Genomic DNA, 20,272 nt, shown 5'->3' with positions numbered 1-20,272 from the left:
TTTGTTCTAAACCAGAAGAATCATAGAAGATATCTATAAATAAATATTGTACCCTTTTAGGGATTGCGATTACCTTCCTCAAGAGATTGGTCGGAAGGAGAACATAACAGGCCTCCAACAGCTCACAGAGATGCATGAATCAGAGCTGACATCTCTTCATGCTAGCCATCGAAAGGTGGTTGAGGAGTATCCAGAAGTATATAACCTTGGATATCTTCCAGGCTACGCATAGAGAGACCACATAAGGGGCTTGGGATGTCTATTAGAGGAGATCAAGAACACGGATTTCCCTGTCACAGAGGATCTGTTAAACCAAATCTCAAACTTGGAAATGGAGCGGGAAGAGGAATACAGTTCTAGTGATAACCCAGCGTCTAATGCTCTAGCGGATCCACCAGCTTTTGTCGAAGGGAAGGAATTTGCAAAAGAGGATTAGCCTCGGCACTTTGCTAGGATGGGGGCGTGACCTTTCCCTGACACGAACTTGCGTGGATTAGCCTAAGTACTTTGCTTTGAGGACTCGCATTTGTTGAATTTTAGAGCACATGTTCTTTTTATTCTTTAAATTTTGAATAGCACGTAGTTTTGATCTTTTTTGAGAAATCGGATCCCTTTCTGAGCTTAGCCTTCAATGCAAATGATTCGGATCGTTGAAATTTGATCTAACGGCTACAAATAAGGGACTCCTCTAAAAATTATAATAATTGCAGTTGTTTGATCAAATTTCAACGACCCGTATGATTTGTTCAGAAGGTTCAGCCTCCTAAGCTCAGGAGGGGATCCGGTTCCTTTTTTGGGGCCCTTTAGTCCAATTTTCTTGGAAAACTAGAGAAGTTGTTTCTAATTATCATGTGACTTGCATGCTATATATCTTTCTTTTTTTTTCAATTTTCAGTGTCCATTTTGCTCCAGCTACCACCAATCATTAGGGGTGGTTCGGTATGGGATCCCATACCGAAACCCTTGTCCCGATTCCCAAACCGAAATTTTTGGGAATCCCAAATTCAATACCAATCTCAAACCAAATTTTCGGGAATCCCAATTTTCGGGAATCCCGAAATAATTTCGGGATTTCGGGACAAATCGGGAATCTCGAAATGCTTTTGGGCTTTTGGACTAAAATTTGACATATTATGTTTTTGGGCTAAAATTTGACCGTATGTCTATTCATTCCTCTTTTCATAATTAACCGTATGTCTATTCATTTGGAGTCCCCAAAACCTGCACAAAAATGTATAATTAACCGTATGTCTATTCATTCCTCTTTTCACAATTGTGGAAATTTGAAAACATGAAAACAACAGCTTCTTAAAGACTAGAGAACTGTAGACTTTTAAATCATAGAAGATTTCACCACCAAAAAAAATGATGACATTCTAAGGAGTAACAGTTTATAATAGTTGATTGAACCTAGGATGACCAAAATCAACCCAAAAAGAGTCAAAGCGAACTCATATACTCAAACCTGATGGTTTTGTTTTACAGTTTTAATTCGATATTCAAAGTTCGCTAAATAAATACACAATGGCAATCTACACAGAACTAGATTGACATCCTCACCTTAATTATCTCAACTAGTATTTGGCTACTTTAAAGATTTCTCCTCGGCTTCCTTTAGTTCCACCAACTGTACTCCACAGAAACATAACACCTCAGAAAGTTAGACTGAAGGACAGATGAAGATAGAGATAAACAGATAAACAGAGAGACAGCAAGAAAGAGATAACTAACCAGTTGATCAAACTTAGGCTTGTACTGAGGTGTGACTGTGTCTACATACTTTGGGATTTCAACGCCTGCAACAATTTTGTTGTTTTACTTTTAGATAAGAAATATGCATACGAAAGTGACAATATAAATAAGCAAACTAAACAAGGCTAAATGCTAATACTCCGGCATTGTTTCTCTCTCTCTCTCTCTCTCTCTCTCTCTCTCTCTCTCTCTCTCTCTCTCTCTCTAGTATACACTATACACCCATCATTCTTATCAACTCAGCTAACTACACAAGTTTGATAAACACCAACTCATCAAGAAAGAGTGTCTGATTTTATATCGTTAATCAAGCACTGAAAGTATCGTGGTTACTAAATATATGAGAATAGAACCACAAATTCAAATTTAAACAATAGCACTACAACGTCTTATTTATTGGGCACAAGATATTTCTCAAAATACTACAAATCGTTATCAAATACCACGTGCCAAGTTTTCAGCTCAAAGCAAGATGCAATTGCATGAAACAAAACAAAATAACACAGGCATTACACTTGTTGAATGCATCCATTCATCAAGTCAGAAGACATACTGTCATAAGCCTCCTTGTACATATCCACCAATCGAGACCCGATTCCTTTCCTGTAGTACTCCCAGTCTATGGGTTCAGGCTCCTGCACAAAATGAGAAGTGGGAATCAGAAAATATATTGAAAATCATTACAGTAATGTCAAAAAAGTGAAATAAATGCACCATTTCGACAATTATGTAAAAACCCATACATAATTTACCATTTCGACATGATTTCCCATACATAATTTACCATTTCGACATGATTTCCCATACATAATTTACCATTTCGACATGATTTCCCATATAATTAGTTGCTAAATACAAAATTATGTAAAAACCCATACATAATTTACCATTTCGACATGATTTCCCATATAATTAGTTGCTAAATACAAAATTTCCAATCCCAATTATCCGAGGTCCTTCATCCTCACCATAATTATCTCAACTAGTATTTGGCCACTCCACTTTCGCCAGGAAACAAGGGCTGCAAGAGAATTTGGCTACTTTCTCAGTACAAAGGATTAATCAAATTACTACTAGTATTTCACTCATAATGACTACTTTCTGAATTAGCAACAGTAGGAGCATTTTTCATGCCGTGAAGTCACCATGAAGCGGATAAACTTAACTTACAACGCCGTGAAGTCAGAGACGATTCGTGAAGGAAGGCTGGGCCGCTGGAGAGTCAGAGACAATTCGTGAAGGAAGGCTGGGCCGCTGGAGAGTCAGAGACGATTCGAAGGAAGGCAAGCTGGGTGGTGATTCTGGTGAAGCCGTGAAGGAAGGCTGGTGGCAGTGGCACACACACAGCAGCTGCGTTTTCAACTTCAAGCTCACAGAAATGGGTGATTCTGGTGAAGCCGTGAAGGAAGGTTGCTGGAAGTATGGAAATGGAACGGAAGTGAAAATTGAAATGGGGATCTAACCTAAAAACAAATGAACGGCATAGATTAAATCTAAAACAATGAACGGTTGAAATAATTCTCTTATAATTAAAAAATAATATATATATATAATATTTATTTCGATTCGGTATGGGAATACCGAAAAAATGGAGATGCAATACCGAATCCCATACTGAAATTTTCGGTTTGGTTCGGGATGACATACCGAAAATTTCGGGAATTTTGGTTTGGGATTTTTTTGGTTTGGGATCGAGATTTTTTCGGTTTGGTTTGGGATTTTTGGGATTTTTTTCCAGCCCTACCAATCATAGCGGGGATTGAACTTTTATCCTATCCTAATTTCTTGTTTAGAAGAGCTTAATTATTTGTTCAATCTAGTGGAATATGTCATCCTACCCTAGAAGTTTTTTTATTTTTTATTTTTATTTTTTTTAACCAACATATTTATCATCCCATATTTTTTAATGAGCTGTTTTTTATAAAGCACCACAACTCCAAATCAATCTTAAAAGAACACTATTTCGTTGTTGAAAGAAAATCAACTGATGGCGAAAGAAAAGCAATAATTGCTGCTGAAACTTCTATTATAAATGAACACGTGTCCAATTTGTAATTTTAATTTCAATTATTTGAATACTATGTTCATATATAATTGAGTTTCAACAGCAACGGCTGCAATTCTTTCACCAGCAAGGGAGTGTTCATATTAAAATGGCTGAATATAATATTTATAAACTAGCAGCTAATAAAGTACGATCACTCGTTTTTTTCAAGAAACAAACAAATCGTTTGGAAAAAAAGGAAGAAGATAAAGTTTGAAATGTGAAACGTCCTGCTCCGAGTTTCTATCTGAATAACGGTATTGTATCAACTGGCCTACGCTCCACTTCACTCTACCAGTATCAGAAGAAGCGGCGCAGCAATGTCGAGGGAGGAGGCGGAAAATGAAAAGAAATGGGCGGAGGAGGAGGAGGAGGAGGAGCAGTGCCGTCTGTACGAGGCCTACAACGAACTCCACGGCCTCGCGCAGGCCTTCGACACTCCATTCGACGCGCCAGCGGTGCTTGTGGTGGGCCACCAGACCGACGGCAAGAGCGCCTTGGTGGAAGCACTTATGGGGTTCCAGTTCAACCACGTAGGCGGCGGCACCAAGACGCGCCGCCCAATTACCCTCCACATGAAGTACGACCCCCAAGCCCACTCCCCCGTCTGCCGCCTCCTCCTCCCCTCCGATGCCAGTTCCGATTACGAAAAGTCTCTCTCGCTCCAAGAAATTCAAGCCTACATTGAAGCTGAGAACATGAGGTTGGAGAAGGAGCCTTGTCTTTTCTCCGCTGAGGAGATCATCATTCGAGTCGAATACAAGTATTGCCCTAATCTTACCATTATCGACACTCCTGGATTAATTGCTCCGGCTCCTGGTCCAAAAAATCGAGCTTTACAGGTTTTCCATTGTCGATAATGTTTGAATTTCGAGTAGGAAACATGATGCTTTCATTGGTTTCGTTCAGAATTTCGATAGATGTTGCGTTGTAAATCTGTAATTTATGATGATTACAGGGCCACGCTCGTGCGGTCGAAGCTCTAGTTCGTGCGAAAATGCAGCATAAAGAGTTCATAATTTTGTGTCTTGAAGATTGCAGTGACTGGAGTAATGCTACTACAAGAAGGGTTGTAATGCAGGTGTTGCTTCTTTTGTTCTGTTTATGCATTGTGTTGTGTTAATTTATTCTTTTCGATCAAGCTTTACCTTGCTTATCGTCTGCAGATTGATCCCGAGCTCTCAAGGACTGTGATTGTCTCAACCAAACTTGATACCAAAATACCCCAGTTTGCTCGTGCCTCGGATGTGGAAGTATTTCTCTCACCTCCCACTTGTATGCTCGATGGGTGTATCTTGGGAGACTCTCCCTTTTTCACTTCTGTGCCCTCTGGAAGAGTTGGCGTTGGCCATGATTCGGTTTACAGATCTAATGAAGATTTCAAAAAGGTACTCATGCTCGCCCTCTATTCATTTTTGGAGAGTAAAAAGCGAGGAATGGTTGTGGTATTCATTCAGCGACCTTAATTGATAGTTGCCAATATTCCGCTGCAGAGTGTTGTTTTTGTCATTTAATGATATAAAGCTTAAGCTTTAAAGTAGATCATTATTATTTAGTAACTATATTGCATTGAGTGTGATATTTTAATCCACTGATCCTCGGAGCAACTTTTGAAGTCAGAATTTGCAACTTTATGGCTTTAAATGCTGGCCTGTTTCTGATCCGACTAATGGTTGTTCTTCTGGAAGAAATTTTGCTAGTAACAATAATTTGGCAGTATGAAAGTTGTAATATGTACCCTGCTCATCAGAACTTTGGTCCGAAACTTTTCAGGGTAAGGAGCTTTGGTTGTGATATTTGCGTCAATCCTGATACCGTTTAAATTACGTACTGCGTGCGGAATTTTTTTTTAAGTTTATTCCTCTTTGTGCTATCCCTTAATGCTTTCTTTGTCTATAGTTCCTATGCTAATTTTTTCTGTCAGCTGTTGCTGGTAGATTCTTTGTATTCCGTTAGATAATAAGCATAAGATTGGGTATGCCGGTATACAATTATGTTCCTTTTTTCTTTTGATGTGGAATCATAGCTGGCTGGTTTGTACTTTCTTTATGCAGGCAATATCATTAAGAGAGATGGAAGATGTTGCAAGCTTGGAGGAGAAAATGGGCCGGTCACTGTCAATACAAGAAAGAAGTCGAATAGGTGTAAGCAAACTTAGGTTGTTTTTGGAAGAATTACTACAGAAAAGGTTAGTAATAATCCTGTTCTTCCTATTCTGATAATAATAATGACAACTTGCTAAGTTCCATGGCTAAAAGTTTGGGAATCAAATTTTGCAAGGTATATGGATAATGTGCCACTAATCGTTCCACTTCTTGAGAAGGAGTTCCGTAGCGCAACCAGAAAGATGAACGAAATAAATCAAGAACTCAGGTCCACAGTTTTAACTTACAGAGCACATATCTTTAGGGCAATTAACAGACTGGATGCAATTTATGGCACTTTATTTGCTTAAACTCTGGTCAGACCATTGACCAGGAAGGTTAAGCAAATTTTGTTTTCTCTGGTATTATAAATTTATCTTACTTATTTCTTTTATATTGGTTGGTTATATTGCATTATTTTGTTTATGCAGCACTTTGGATGAACTGAAACTGAAGGAGAAAGGAAGAATATTTCATGATCGGTTCTTGACAAAGGTTTCAGTAGTTTAGATGTTGTCATTTAAAAGTACTCATATGTTGTTGTTATTCATATCTTAGTATCAGAGTCTTCCGTGGCTGATATATTGTACCTTATCTATGGGGTAGTAGAATGGCCTCACACTATAGTGCTAAAGGTTAGGACCACATTGAGATCTCACATGAAGGACCCGAGTTTTAGTGCGGTTAAAAGTAGATTAGGGTCTTCCATTTTTGTTTTCCTTCAGAATTTTTGGGGTGGAAGAAATTATGTGAACTAGTCATAATGTTAGCTTGTATTTGATTTGTGCTTACATTAGAAGTCTCATGGTTTTATGAAACCTTTTATGTTTAACATTTATTTTTTTCATTGGTTTGGCTGTTTTAGTTTCTAGTTTTTCATTTGTATTTAAAATTTTAATGATTAAAAACTATTGTTATTTTTACTGACAAAAGTTTTCTTTGTTCCTCAGTTATCATTGCTACTGAAAGGAACAGTTGTTGCACCTCCAGATAAATTTGGTAAATAAGCTTAAGTTGCTTATTAGTTAACCGCAAACTATTTAAGCTTACTAAAGGTGAAATGATACAGGATGAGAGGACGAATGATGAAAATTCGTTTCATGTTGATGGAGTCTTTCCTATTCTAGTTTCATTCATTTATTGTTCCTTTTTCAAGGTGAAACGCTACAGGATGAGAGGACTAATGGAGGGGCATTTGTTAGCAACGATGGCCTGCAGTTCCCCCACAAGCTTATACCCGTAAGTTATAGAATTCTCAAGCTTATATTGTGGCAGGAACCTTTTCATACTGAAAATTTTCAGAAATCTCTTTCTCTCTCTCCAGATTTTTTGGCTTATTTGTATTTCTTTCTAAATGTTGGAATCAGCCTTGCTTCTTCCCTTCCAATATGAGTACCAAACCATGCAAAAAATCAGGCTATTTAAGTTGCTGCCTTTCTTTGTTTTTTCTCGTTAACATCTAGGTGAAATTTTTTACTAGACTGAAAAGTGTAGACTTGTTTCTTGCGTATGTTCTGGACCCAAACTGACTGAACCTTTTAGAGTTTCATATACATGCATGTAAGCACTGTGTATCCTGTGTTCAGAATGCAGGAATGCGTCTATATGGGGGTGCACAATACCATCGTGCCATGGCTGAGTTCCGTTTTGTAGTTGGTGGTATAAAATGCCCTCCAATTACACGGGAAGAAATTGTAAATGCATGTGGAGTGGAAGATTTACATGATGGAACAAACTACTCAAGGTATTTTTAATTTTATATTATCATACCTGTGATTCTGGTTCTTAAGCTGCAATATTTGTGCTCCAATATTTTTCTTGATGTTTTTGTGTCCCTTTCTATTATTAATCCCTTTTCCATTTCAAATTTACTTTTGATAAATCAGGACAGCTTGTGTAATAGCTGTTGCAAAGGCCCGTGATACATTTGAGCCTTTCCTCCATCAGGTGATGAATAATTTCTCTCAGTAATTTATTTCCCATTTTTCTTTCCTTCTATCTTTTCCCTGTGACACGAGTTAACATAAGTGGTGCAATATAGGTATCATGTGTCATCATGTGTTTAAAAGTTATGATCAATATAGTTATTAATTTTAAAGTCTGTCTGCTCGGGTAATTGAATAAAATGCAAGCCTTGAAACAGAGCACCTACAAGCTACATTTTACCTGACAGATGCTAGACTATGAGAACTCTATTAAATCTGACGTTTTCACAAAGAAACTACCTCATAAACGGCAATGATCTATAGGAACCCTCAAGGGAGCTCCCCCAGATTTTCTTCTTTCAATGTATCTTGAAGAAATGGATTGGAAACTTGCAATTCTAAAAATATCTCCCAGTTTCGCCTTCTAGTGTCCCTTTAAATCGTAATGTTATCATACAATTAATATACCTAACAATTTTTCGATCTTGAACCACCCTCATTTTAATAAAATATTCAGGAGATACATGTAGGTCAGCATATCATTATCATTACTCGTGTAATATTCTTACTTGGGGGTGTATTCAATTAGGAGTTTAAAGGATTTTAAAAAAGTTTACAAATCCATATGTATTCAATCAAGAATTTAAATGAATCCATGTAAGTCCATGGGTATTCAAGATTTTAAAGTAGTTTATAAAACTCCGTAGAAATCTGAGGGTATTCATTCCGGATTATAACGTAGTTCATAAAACTCCATGTGTATTCAATTAGGATTTGATTTTAGGATATTTAAAAGATGAATGATTTGGAGGGATTTTATAACGGTTTGAGGTTTTAGGAAATCAGGCCTCTCCCCCTAAAATTTCTGATGATTTCACCTAAAATTCACATGGAGTCTAAGAAACTTGATTAAACTCCATAGGTTTGTAAATTTTTAAAATCTTTTAATTTTATTGCAAGAATTTCTTATATAAAAACAATTGTTGCAACGATCTTTTGGTTGTTTTCTGCTGAATAATTAGGCTTTGCACTACATAAAATAATTATTTCAAATGAAAGAATAATTCATATATTCTGGCACCTCGCATTCACCATCAATTAGCAGGGGGTGGCTGACTGGCAGTGGACGATGGGCCTCTGGTCTTGGTAAATTTGTTTAGAAAACGGCTTTCCCCCTCGATCAGAGCAAGTCATTATCTGAATTGCCATCTACCAGGAAGATAGTTTTTTGTTTGCGATCACAGAAAGTAATCAGAAATTGCAAAATATATATTTTTGGTAGCTTGGTAGGTTTGGAAAATGGCTTCCCTAATAAAAGAGGAATACATTTTAGGAACCTCCTTTTTTCAAGGGGTTATTTTCCATTGACTAGGAAGTTAGTGTTAATTAATCAACCCACCCAAATGATGAAATTGAAAATTTATATATTCTAGTAGGTTATATTCGATGGAGCAAGCATATTGTGTTTCTTCTGTTTTTATGAATAAATTTTGGCTGATGTTAATGGAAACTTCCCTATAGAATTAAGGAATCTACTTATGTAATCTTAAGGAATCTTGAAAAGGTTCAGTAATTTGGTCCTTCGTTTAGGATTCTTATTCAGACTACATATTATTTCGCAAGTAAATATCTTGTTATGACTGTCATGGTCTTAGCTTTTGAAAATTAATATTTTCTACTCATGCAGTTAGGGTGTAGGCTCTTACACATTCTGAAGAGATTACTTCCTATATCAGTCTATCTTCTTCAGGTATGGACTACAGTCTACACCGTTGTGTAGGTTGGTGGTTTCCAAATCTTGTGTGCATATAATAAACTCCTCAAGTTCTACACAGTTAATTCTTGCAATTTCTATCTTGCTTTCTACAGAAAGATGGTGAGTATTTAAGTGGCCATGAGGTGTTTCTGAGGCGTGTTGCTTCTGCTTTCAATGACTTTGCAGAATCTACTGAAAGGGCATGTCGTGAAAAGTAAGCCACTTTACTACTTATATATATTACTGTCTTAGTAAGTGAATACCCTGTCTAGGTTTTTATTTTCTTTTCGTTTTTTCTAATATGAATACATTCAAACAAGCATGTTATAACTAAATCAAAATTAACAGTGGCGGATCTAGGATTTTTTCACTGGGTGGGCGATGTGCAAAGCTTCTCAAATTTTTATGGGAACAAAAAATGCCCTTACAAATCAAATCATGCTATTGTGAATCTGATTCATAATTTAAAGAATGAATAAGCTCTATAATTGCCTCCAAAATTTTTATGATGCATTATAGATTCATTAATACTTAATAGTAGTAGTAATTATAGAAAATGATAAGTTTGACCCTCTGAAGCTTTCCTTTTAAGTGCTAAGCCAAAGACAAGGTAACGGGGAGATGGAGCCCTTGAAAACCAACATTTGAAGATTGCTTCAACGTTGAAAAGTTCTTTATTACCTTCTGGCTCAATTTGCAACCAACTCCAAACTTTTAAAATCTCACATACAGTACAGTACTCCAAACAGGATATCAACCTTTGATAAAGCTTGAGAAGAATAACTCCAGCCCACTTGAAGAACTCAAAACCTTTATCTATAAGAAACCCTTATCATACATACTGTTAATTAATTTCAGAAAATTGACAGGTCATTTCTTTCCATTTTAAAATGGCTGATGTCGTTTCTATTTCAATGAAAGGACCAAACGGTGCCATTCGGTCCAGGACTTTTTAACTAACAAGCTTTTTCTTTTCCCGTCCTCTTCCTTTGCCCTTGCACTGGCTTAGCTGCCATGGGCAGTAGCTGCGCTACCATGGCTCGTTTTCAAATCTGGGCGGCGAAAATTCTTGTCCATTCCTGATCCTGACATATCCTGTATTTACTAACACACAAGGAACATATATTGCACTTACTAACACATCCTGATATTATAAACAACAAAGTATCATTATCATTGATGACTTCCCCATTCCAAGTAAACATGCCCTATAATTGTATTACCTAATCTTTTTATAGCGATGCCTAACTGTTCATTCCAAACCATCTTTCAGAGGTCTGCGTTTAGTCTTTAGAAGAGTATGGTATACCAAATTTCTTGTTCTTTAGAATAAAAAATGATAAAACTCGTAAAAGTTTCATTACTATGTTTTATTGATCCATTGAAGTTTAGTCAGGAAATGTAGGGCCTTTTGAGAGGTTCTCAAATGGGATGCCACTCGTTGATCCAAGAAATGCGTTTTGGCGCTCTCAAGCAAAATCTTTAGCCACTACGGAACTAGAAATTTTAAGAGGAAAAAGGGCCCAAGCAAACATCTCAACTCTCATTAAAGTTTACCAAAACCAGTTTCACCTAAAGGTCTAATCTCGGCTCATGAAGGAAATGTCTTGAATTCATCCAACCAGCACAGGAAGTCAAGAAACAAATACGACATGTGGGCTTTGGAAATTTAGGAGGAATACCCAATTGCAGGTCTGCATGGATGCAATGACCCACAAGTAACCTAGATTGATTCCCTAGATACTGAATTGGCCAAATTACGTAAATTACAACTAGGGTGGATCTGATGAACTAGAATTCTCGTACACGGCTAATGCTATGTACTAAGGTTATTTTCATTCAATCTTCCAAACTAGATACATAAAAATATAGTTCAGGTAATTAAATGTGATACTCTTTCATTAAATGCAGCAGTAAAACATTAAAATGCAATTTATTGATAAATTAAACTTCAAGTGAGTTAGGAGCATATACAATCCCCAAGAATGTGTATATCTTATATATCCCCGTTTCCTTCACCTGAACCTGCTCCTGGTAAATATGTTTTTGCTGCAGATGCATGGAGGATTTAGTAAGCACCACCCGTTATGTCACCTGGTCTCTTCACAACAAGGTAATCATAGTTGACTATGAAGGCATTCCTACATGTGTTATGCTTTCAAATTGGTCTATTTTGTTGCTGTACGAAAATTTGAATAGTTTGATAGTGTAATAATGAAATAGATTTAGAAGGAAGAGTTACAGCAGCCAAAAACAGTTACAGAAGGCTCTTTTTCTGGTTGAACAACGTGGAAAACAGGAGATAACCTCGTTCTCGCTTTCTGGCTTAGAGAAAGATATAAAAAACTACTATTGTAGACCTACTAGGCTAAATAGATTAACATCTGAAATACTACAAGTCTTTGTTAGAGGCCTTAAAAAAAATTATCTTTTATGCCATATAAACAATAAGTATGATCTCAATCCTCTAAAATAACGTAATAAGAAGGAAAAGGACATAATATTCCTATTAAAATAGTCTGTTAGTATAGTTAAGAACCGATATTTTACTGTTTATGTATATTTCTTTTTTTATATTGTGGAACCCGAAAAAGGGAGCATTCAAGCCTTATAATTTCTATACTATTCATTATTTTGCATGATTTTTCCATATAAAATCTATTTGCTCTACTAATTTGATGCTTAATTAGTAGAATCGAGCTGGGTTACGTCAATTTTTAGACTCTTTCGCTGGAACAGAACATGCCTCAACAGGTGGTAGTGGTGTATCTGCTGGTCTTTCCCAAGATTCATCTGTTGGGTCGGTCACCGGTGATAAGGATACCAAGTCACGGGGAGATGTGAAGCTCAGCCATGTGGCCTCTGGCACCGATTTGACATCTTTTATTCATTCAACAGAAACAAGGCTGGCTGATCTTTTAGACAGTACACTTTGGAATAGGAGGCTTGCTCCTTCATCTGAAAGGATCGTTTATGCTTTGGTGCAGCAGATATTTCATGGCATAAAGGAATATTTCTTAGCCTCTGCAGAGTTGAAGGTTTGTAATATAAACTGCTGCTTTCCAAATCTAACTGAGTAAGCGGAAGTGATAACTAGCACGCTATTTGGTTGATGTTTCCGGCATTGTGAATAATGACTTGTTTCTTTAGTTTTAAATCAGACACAGATACAGACACACATATTCTACTTCTAACTTTTAATGGTTCTGTTGGTTTTTTTTTTCCTGCTAATGGGACGTTTTATTTTGTTTAATAACTTGTGCCTTTGTTTTGCAGTTCAACTGCTTTCTTCTGATGCCTGTTGTAGATAAGTTGCCTGCACTGCTTCGAGAAGACTTAAAATCTGCTTTTGAGGATGACTTGGATAATATTTTCGATATCACAAATCTGAGACGCTTATTAGGCCAGCGAAAGCGAGATGCAGAAATTGAGATTAAAAGGGTATTTCAATTTTGCCTTGTGTTTCTACCCACTTATGACCTGTCAAATTGCCCTCTCTTTCTTACCCACTTCACGCGTGCTTGAACACATTTGTTTGACATGCTGTTGGATTTGCAGATCAAGAGGCTTAAGGACAAGTTCAGATCACTACATAAGCAGCTTAGTTCGAATCAAGCGATTGCTCCTGCCTTTCCCGACTACCATTGATATCCGAAGTCAAATCGTTGGATAAGTTATCTCTTCGGGAGCGTGCTTATGATAATGACATATGTGGTGGCTTAGAGAAATTTAGTGGAACAATCTTACATGTTTATCTGGACCAGAGGATTCTATTTCATTGCGTGGACTATGTTTTGTGAACTATAACTTCTCTTTTACAAATGAGATATGCTTTGCTTCGCAATCTTTCAATAATATCTACTGGAGTATTTTCTGTTTGGAGCAGCATGTTAGAGTTTTGGCGAGTTTTCACGGCCTTCCGTCTAAGAACGACTTGCATGACATGGGTACACCACCACGTTACGTGACGTCCAGTGCCAATGAAATAAAGACTGTAAGTTTTTGTTCACACGTCCTAATTTCGTTTGGCACCTGTCACCCTTCATTCAATCTAGGGCCACTTGGCGTTCCAACTCAGTTCGGACAATGCACTTGGATTGATAAACTGCTTAAGCTTTCTTTGCTTTTAGGCCCTTGTCTCCATCCATCACTGGGCTCGTCTTCGGCCGCGAAACTGGTGGTGGTCGATTGGCCTTGGTCTAGGATTGATGTCGACCCGCGTCATCTTCAATTGACATTAACTTGTTTATTTGTTTGTTTGGAGGAGTCGAAAATAATGGGTTTAGGATAAATTTAGAATTCTTTACAATTTTATAGTTTTCAAATACAACTGTAATTCTTTATTCTTCTCCATAATGAGATATTTATATGAATACAACGAGCAATACTAGAAAATAAATAAAATCAAAATAATTTGTCCACGAGGCAAGGAAACGTAGACCAAATCATATCAAATCTCTAAAATAGTTAATATTTTCCAACACCCCCTTCAAACTCCCGATGTACCATTAAGGAAATAAATTCTAATTTGAAATTTTGTAAGTTCAACACCCTCTTCTCAGGACCACAAATTTAAGTCACACGTACAAGAAATTTTCACTGGTGAACCTAACGTCAATCTTTACGAAGGCTCATCAAATCACAATTCTTTGGAACTAAATCCTCTTTTTGAAAGCCCAATTAGAACAAACACCTCTTTTGAAAAGGCCAACTAACAAATCATAATTCTCGAAGTTGCCACCTCTTTTCGAAAGTATAACTAGAACTAACGCCAATATTTTCAAAGGACCAATTCTTTTTTCGAAAGCCCTATAAAGAAAACTCTTTATATGTTGAAAGTAATGCTTCTTTTTGAAAGTCTAATTGGTAAAAACATTAATATTTTTGAAAGCCCAAATAAAGCCTCTTTTCGGAAGCTCCAACCAACAAATCTTTTTTTTTTCTGCAATTCTTTTTTCACTCTTCCTTCTTTTTTTCTTTTTTTTTTTTCTTCCTCAAACTTATAATCAAAGTAAATAAAAAAGAAAAATAAAATAAAGCACAAAAGGCCCCATGATAGAAAACGGATATCATGCCAAATTTTCTCTCTTTTCCCCAAGCGAGGACAACACAACTTTTTTATTTTTTTTATCTCTTCATGGCAACGACAACACTTTAACTTCTTCGTTTTCTTCTAACAATTGTGGATAATCTTTACCCTCAAGTTCATAGCATGTGGGTTTATGAAGAAAATTAGCTTCGTGCATCCATAGGAAGTCGCCTACAATCTCAAATAAAACTTTAATATTTTATTATTCTCTATAAGGAAGTCATTTATAAGAATACACCGAAGCAATAATAGAAAATAAATAAAATAAAAAGCACCCCTTGTCGACATGACAAGAATATCTACACCAAATCAAATCATATCATATCAAATTCTTAATCAAATAAAATCATATCATATCAAATCCCTAAAATACTTTATTTTTTTAACAATTTGTTTATTTGTGGTTTTGGAAGTTCGCATAGGGATTGCCATTGGCATCATCATCAGTTTTTCTAGTGTAAACTCATTTCTTGTAATTATGTAGTCCAACAGCTAATGGAATAAGATGATCTCAAAACTTAGAAGCTAGCATCCAAACACATCTTCTAAGAACAACGTCAGTCAGCATTTCAAGTCTACCTTAAGCAGTAAGTCATAGTAATTTTTTTGAATGAGATAGTTTTAGTGCATCTGAAAAATTACAGAGAGAGGCGGAAATGTATAAAATAAAAGAGGGTGGAGGAAGAATCCATTAGGGTTAGCTCAATGGTGAAGGTGGGTAGGAGTAAGTTAGAGATAAATAGCCTAAAACCGTTTTTGTAATGAAGCAAAAAAAAGAAGGAATATAGTAGAAAATTAAGAGAATATATATACGATAAAATTGAAAAGGGAAAACTAGCCCTACTCTAGTGTCACCCGCGCACTCCCAAAGTAAGAAAAAGTTTTGCTTGACTCACAAGTCTCAAGACTCTGATTTGTGAATTTAGGGTTAGGGAGTTGTGTGTTGTTAAGTCCCCAAGTGGAAGTGCAAATCTTGTTGTTAATTGGGTTTAGGGTATGCGAGTGTGTGATCATCTCAAGTTGTCTAACTTTGCTATGAGATGTTGATGACTAGTATTCTTTAAGAGAAGCAAATGAAAGCAAAAGCCAGAAGTTAGTTAGTTACACACTTCTTAATGATTATAATCCCAAATAATGATAATTATTGTTTTGGCACACTCCAAAAGGAAGGTGGCCCATCGAACCTCAAATTGGTCCACGACCAAACCCATATTCATGTGAGTTACGTGGATGAGATTAAAGAATGAGGTGCATGATATCAGCATGAAGTGGGATGATGAAGACCCACAATATTTTCCAAATTTTCTGATTTTATCATATTCCAAATATACAACATGATTGAATATATAAACAAACAAAAATATTATACTTGGCTCCTTATTTGTGAGGATGATTTCTTTTTCAATGACGGTGTGCCATTATTCTACCGTTCAAACTAGGGATGGGTTCAATTCCGTTCGGTTTGGTTTTTGGCCGAAACCAAAAACCAAACCAAAATTACTATTTGGTTCAGTTTCCTTTCGGTTTTTTCGGTTCAGTTCAACATCGGTGTTTCAGTTTTTTCCGGTTCAGTTTCGGTTTGGTTCAGTTATTTTTATTTTTATTTTTCCTTCTGCAACTTTTTTAGGTTGAAGAATAAATCAATTTGTTTCCAGATACATGGATTGTAGAACAAATTCAATAAACTGACCTTATCATTCCCTATCATTAAGCAAACGAATTTTCAAATTCAATCATCGAAAAAGTCCAAAATCTAGATTTCATCTAAGTTTTAGAATACTAGTTTTCATATCATGAAAATCTTTCACAAAGAAGTGTATCTCTATCTAATCAACCAAAACACAAGTCCCAGAAATTTAATTTTTCATAAATCTAAGCACGCATGCATAATTTTCAATTAGGAAGACCTAAAATCATATGAAAATTTGAGAAATCTAAATTCAAATTCCACATATAAATCTTTGAATAAATTTGCGAGGCATCGCTTGGTAGAATCGGCTATGGCTAGCTTGGTGGACTCGGCTATGGTGGCGGCGTCGGGAGCTACAAACGAAGTTAATCTGCTAGAGATCAAGCAGGAAGCGTAGAAATAGAGTTTTGGAATTCCGGGGAGGATAGAGTCGGTGAGTGAGAATAAAGAAGATGTGGGGTTTAGGGAAAAAAAGAACGAAGAGGAAGAAGAAAAAAAAAAATGAAATAAGAGGGAGAGAAGACGATGCGGCTGAGGTCTAGGGAGAAAGAAAAGAAGAAGAAAGAGGGACCAAAAAAAAAAAAAAAAAAAAGAGAAAGAAAGATGGAGATGAGGAGAAAGGAAGGCATGCAGCTCTCTGAGTTAAAAAAAAGACAGTGTTAGGGTTTATAATTGGGCTTATAAATTGGGTTGGAATTTGGCTTGGAGATTGGGGTGGGAATTGCGCTTAAAAAAATAAAATACAAAAAATAAAAAATAAATATATAATAATTCGGTACGGTTTTTTCAATTCGGTTCGATTTTTTTTTTCGATTTTGGTTTGATGTTCTGTCCCCTTTTTTTCGGTTTTTAGAACCACTCCTAGTTCAAACGTCATAATCACAATTATTTATTCTCTTTCACCATCTAAAGATCATTCAAGACATTCATCCAATTTGGAGATCTCTGAGACATCTATTTGTGTCCAACAAATCGATGTTTTGTAACAAGTAATATTTTCAAAATAAAATGTAAATATATTTGATTCTTATGAATGACTTAATTTTTCCAAATCAAATTCATTTTAATAAAGAAAATATTTATATTATAATAAAGAGAATAAATTATCTCAATTAGAATGTTTGTATAATAAATTGATATTACGTCACATTGAAAGAAGAATGACTGATCCTTCTAAATAAGTTAGTGTCCAAACAGAAGTACGAGTGTATATGGCACATCCACTTACTCATATTGCAGGCTGCTTCCGGCACAAATTACAATCAAGTAATTTTTTTTTTTTTCTCATTTTATTTTTGTGAAGGGTGTGTGGCTCACATACATGTCCCTCAAAACGCAATTAAATTACTTTTCAAAGCATCTACATGTACAGGTTAGTTGCCCGCCGCCTTGCATATCAAAGCATCTTTATCATCAATCAAACCATCAACTCAACTCCCCCATTTATGATGAAAACCCACCTTCTTTTTCACGTCACGTCACGTCACTCACTCACTCACTCACTTTTCTTTTATATTTGTTTTCTATCTTTTTCTCTTTTCTTCTCGATCTATTGCTTTCTATACAGCTAGCTATAAGTATCACCGTCAGCTAAGACTTCGTTTACACGAATTATATATCCACAGCTTAGCTACTGTATCATATAACTTCTTGTTCTTCTCTCTTGTTCTTGTTATTGTCTGATATTCGTTCCTAATGGGAGACGACCAGTTTAAGCTCCCTCCTGGTTTTCGATTTGACCCGACAGACGAAGAACTTGTAGCTCATTTCCTTCAACGTAAGGCAGCTCTCTTACCTTTCCATCCCGATGTCATTCCCGATCTCCATCTCTACCCATATGATCCATGGGAACTAAATGGTATGCTTGTTTTTGTTACCATGCATGTATGCGTTTCTTTCGTAAATATTGAAAATACTCCCGGACAACTAAATCAAGCACTTATGTACTTGACTACATATTTGACAATGAATAGTTGGTACAATACTGCTTGCACATATTACAGGACTCTCTTGCAAACTTATATACGTACGTGTCTACACAAGAATCCGATTGATTCCCATACATACTGAGACTAGCAATATAATTAGTTAATATTGTCATATTTTCTGGTAAGAGAATATTTTTCGTATATTAATTAATGAGTTTTTGCACGGTATATATGTATAGGTAAGGCTTTGAGTGAGGGCAAGCAGTGGTACTTCTACAGCAGGAGGGCACAGAATCGGGTCACGAATAATGGGTACTGGAAAACATTAGGCATTGAAGAACCTATCTTTTCAAGCTCATCTTCTAATCCTACCAAGAAAGTTGGGATGAAAAGATATTTGACGTTTTTCCTTGGAGAAGCTCCAAATTCAGGCATCAAAACTAATTGGATAATGCACGAGTATCGTCTCCCTTCGTCAGCCTCAGATTGTGCTTCTTCTTCCACCACCACCAGTAGATCATCCAAAAGAAGAGGACAATCCAAAACAGTTAGTAATGCATGTCACCATCACTACTACTACTACTACTACTATGCAATTTCATGATGTGCATGCGTGGCTACTCACGTACTATATTACGTCAAGAAACAAAATAATTACGTAGTTATGACAGTTCTCTTACGTATGCAAAAGAAAGTGTATTTTTGTTATTCTTATTTCTACATATATAATTGTTTTTCAGGAATACAGTGGATACGTTTTGTGTAGAGTCTACGAGCGTGATGAAGAGGATGATGATGATGATGGGACAGAGCTTTCGTGCTTGGACGAAGTGTTCTTATCTTTGGATGATCTTGATGAAATAAGTTTGCCAAATTATAATTAGAGTAATTAAGAGAACTGATCAAGGGGAAAATTAAAGGACAGAGAGGGACCTAACTAGTGCTCTATTATTATCGATTAGCTTTATCCAATTGTATAATTTCATTACTGCAAGTTGTAGCTAGATTAATGTTGTAAAAAATTCCATTAGTTAAACTCCGAGTGGGCTTTACTTATTTATCGTGCGAATTCACAACAGCGTGCATTTCATTTCTATTATGATACAAGCACTTGGTAAAAAATATGTATCTTTTATCACATTTAGATTCTTAGAAGGCAGACCGTCCGTGGTGGATTTTAATCTATCTCGGGAATCCACCATGTAGATGAATTTTTGTCTTCTAGCAGAGCCAAGTACATGGTTATGGTGGGCTATAGCATAGGTAGGGTTTAAGTTCCTTAACATTAAACATACTAATTAGTTGGGCTACTATATAATGTTTTATTGTCCTAGCCCACAACTAATCACTTAAAAAAATAATAATAAAAAAAAACTTATCACCTTAGCCAACACCAAAAATTCATAGTATTAAATTAAAATCTGCAATATCATTACTATCATATATGAGTCTTAGTAGACTGTAACCTTTCACCGCTCAATGCACTCACTCATGACTCATGAAAGCTGCTTGTCAATGCGATACAGAGATACAGACCAGACTAGACATTTTTTAAGTCTAAAAAAAGGTCTCTTGCCAAAGAGACACTTAGACAAATGTCTCTCTTCTTTGTAATCTGCAAGTTTATTGATTTTTCTGATCAATTAGTAAGTTCTTGACTACTTTATTTTTTGTTCTTGAACTAACTGTGAGTTTATCTGTTTATTTTGGATTTTGAGAGTTCATACTTGAAATTTTAATTATTTTGATAGTTTCAGTTTGCATAATTTGAATTGTTAAATATAACTTTTTCTGATAGATTTGTTGAAATATAATTTATCATATAGAATTGAATTAGGTTACTATTATATAAATCTATGTAAGCAACAAAAGAAAATTGAGAATTTGATTTCGTAGTAATAATTTTAGGTTAGCGCACCCACCAAATAATTTTTGACTTCACCA

General features: G+C 36.0%; 2 protein-coding genes and 1 long non-coding RNA gene across 5 annotated transcripts; 2 read left to right on the top strand and 1 right to left on the bottom strand.

Annotated features, from left to right (window-relative positions):
- Positions 1-1,565: 1,565 nt before the first annotated feature.
- On the bottom strand, positions 1,566-2,456 carry LOC137736669 (uncharacterized). The gene is made up of 3 exons (XR_011068786.2): positions 2,306-2,456; positions 1,732-1,796; positions 1,566-1,627 (listed from the first exon to the last, which is right to left on the bottom strand). It is a non-coding gene; the product is annotated as an uncharacterized LOC137736669 (long non-coding RNA).
- Positions 2,457-3,870: 1,414 nt separating this feature from the next.
- On the top strand, positions 3,871-13,499 carry LOC137736433 (dynamin-like protein ARC5). Its single transcript, XM_068475703.2, has 16 exons — positions 3,871-4,638; positions 4,755-4,877; positions 4,963-5,184; positions 5,851-5,984; positions 6,077-6,169; positions 6,372-6,435; positions 6,891-6,939; positions 7,097-7,179; positions 7,527-7,684; positions 7,827-7,887; positions 9,553-9,615; positions 9,735-9,835; positions 11,677-11,734; positions 12,315-12,659; positions 12,898-13,062; positions 13,180-13,499. Exons 1-16 carry the CDS (start codon positions 4,117-4,119, stop codon positions 13,267-13,269), a joined length of 2,331 nt encoding a protein of 776 aa, XP_068331804.2. The 5' UTR covers positions 3,871-4,116; the 3' UTR covers positions 13,270-13,499.
- Positions 13,500-17,989: 4,490 nt separating this feature from the next.
- Positions 17,990-19,384, top strand: LOC137712593 (NAC domain-containing protein 104). 3 transcript variants are annotated; one of them, XM_068451712.2, is made up of 3 exons: positions 17,990-18,258; positions 18,568-18,879; positions 19,069-19,384. In XM_068451712.2, exons 1-3 carry the CDS (start codon positions 18,096-18,098, stop codon positions 19,092-19,094), a joined length of 501 nt encoding a protein of 166 aa, XP_068307813.2. In that variant the 5' UTR covers positions 17,990-18,095; the 3' UTR covers positions 19,095-19,384. The 3 variants fall into 3 exon arrangements, with proteins under 3 accessions (XP_068307813.2, XP_068307804.2, XP_068307796.2); XM_068451703.2 differs by having other exon boundaries at positions 17,991-18,258; positions 18,568-18,875; XM_068451695.2 differs by having other exon boundaries at positions 17,991-18,258; positions 18,568-18,884.
- The last annotated feature ends 888 nt before the right edge of the window (positions 19,385-20,272 follow it).

This window comes from Pyrus communis, chromosome 15, assembly GCF_041283825.1.
Source record: "Pyrus communis isolate YQ-2024b chromosome 15, ASM4128382v1, whole genome shotgun sequence".
NCBI classification, from domain to species: domain Eukaryota; kingdom Viridiplantae; phylum Streptophyta; class Magnoliopsida; order Rosales; family Rosaceae; genus Pyrus; species Pyrus communis.
Note: the sequence above shows the minus strand (reverse complement) of the source record. Positions and strands in the feature narration are given on the sequence as shown.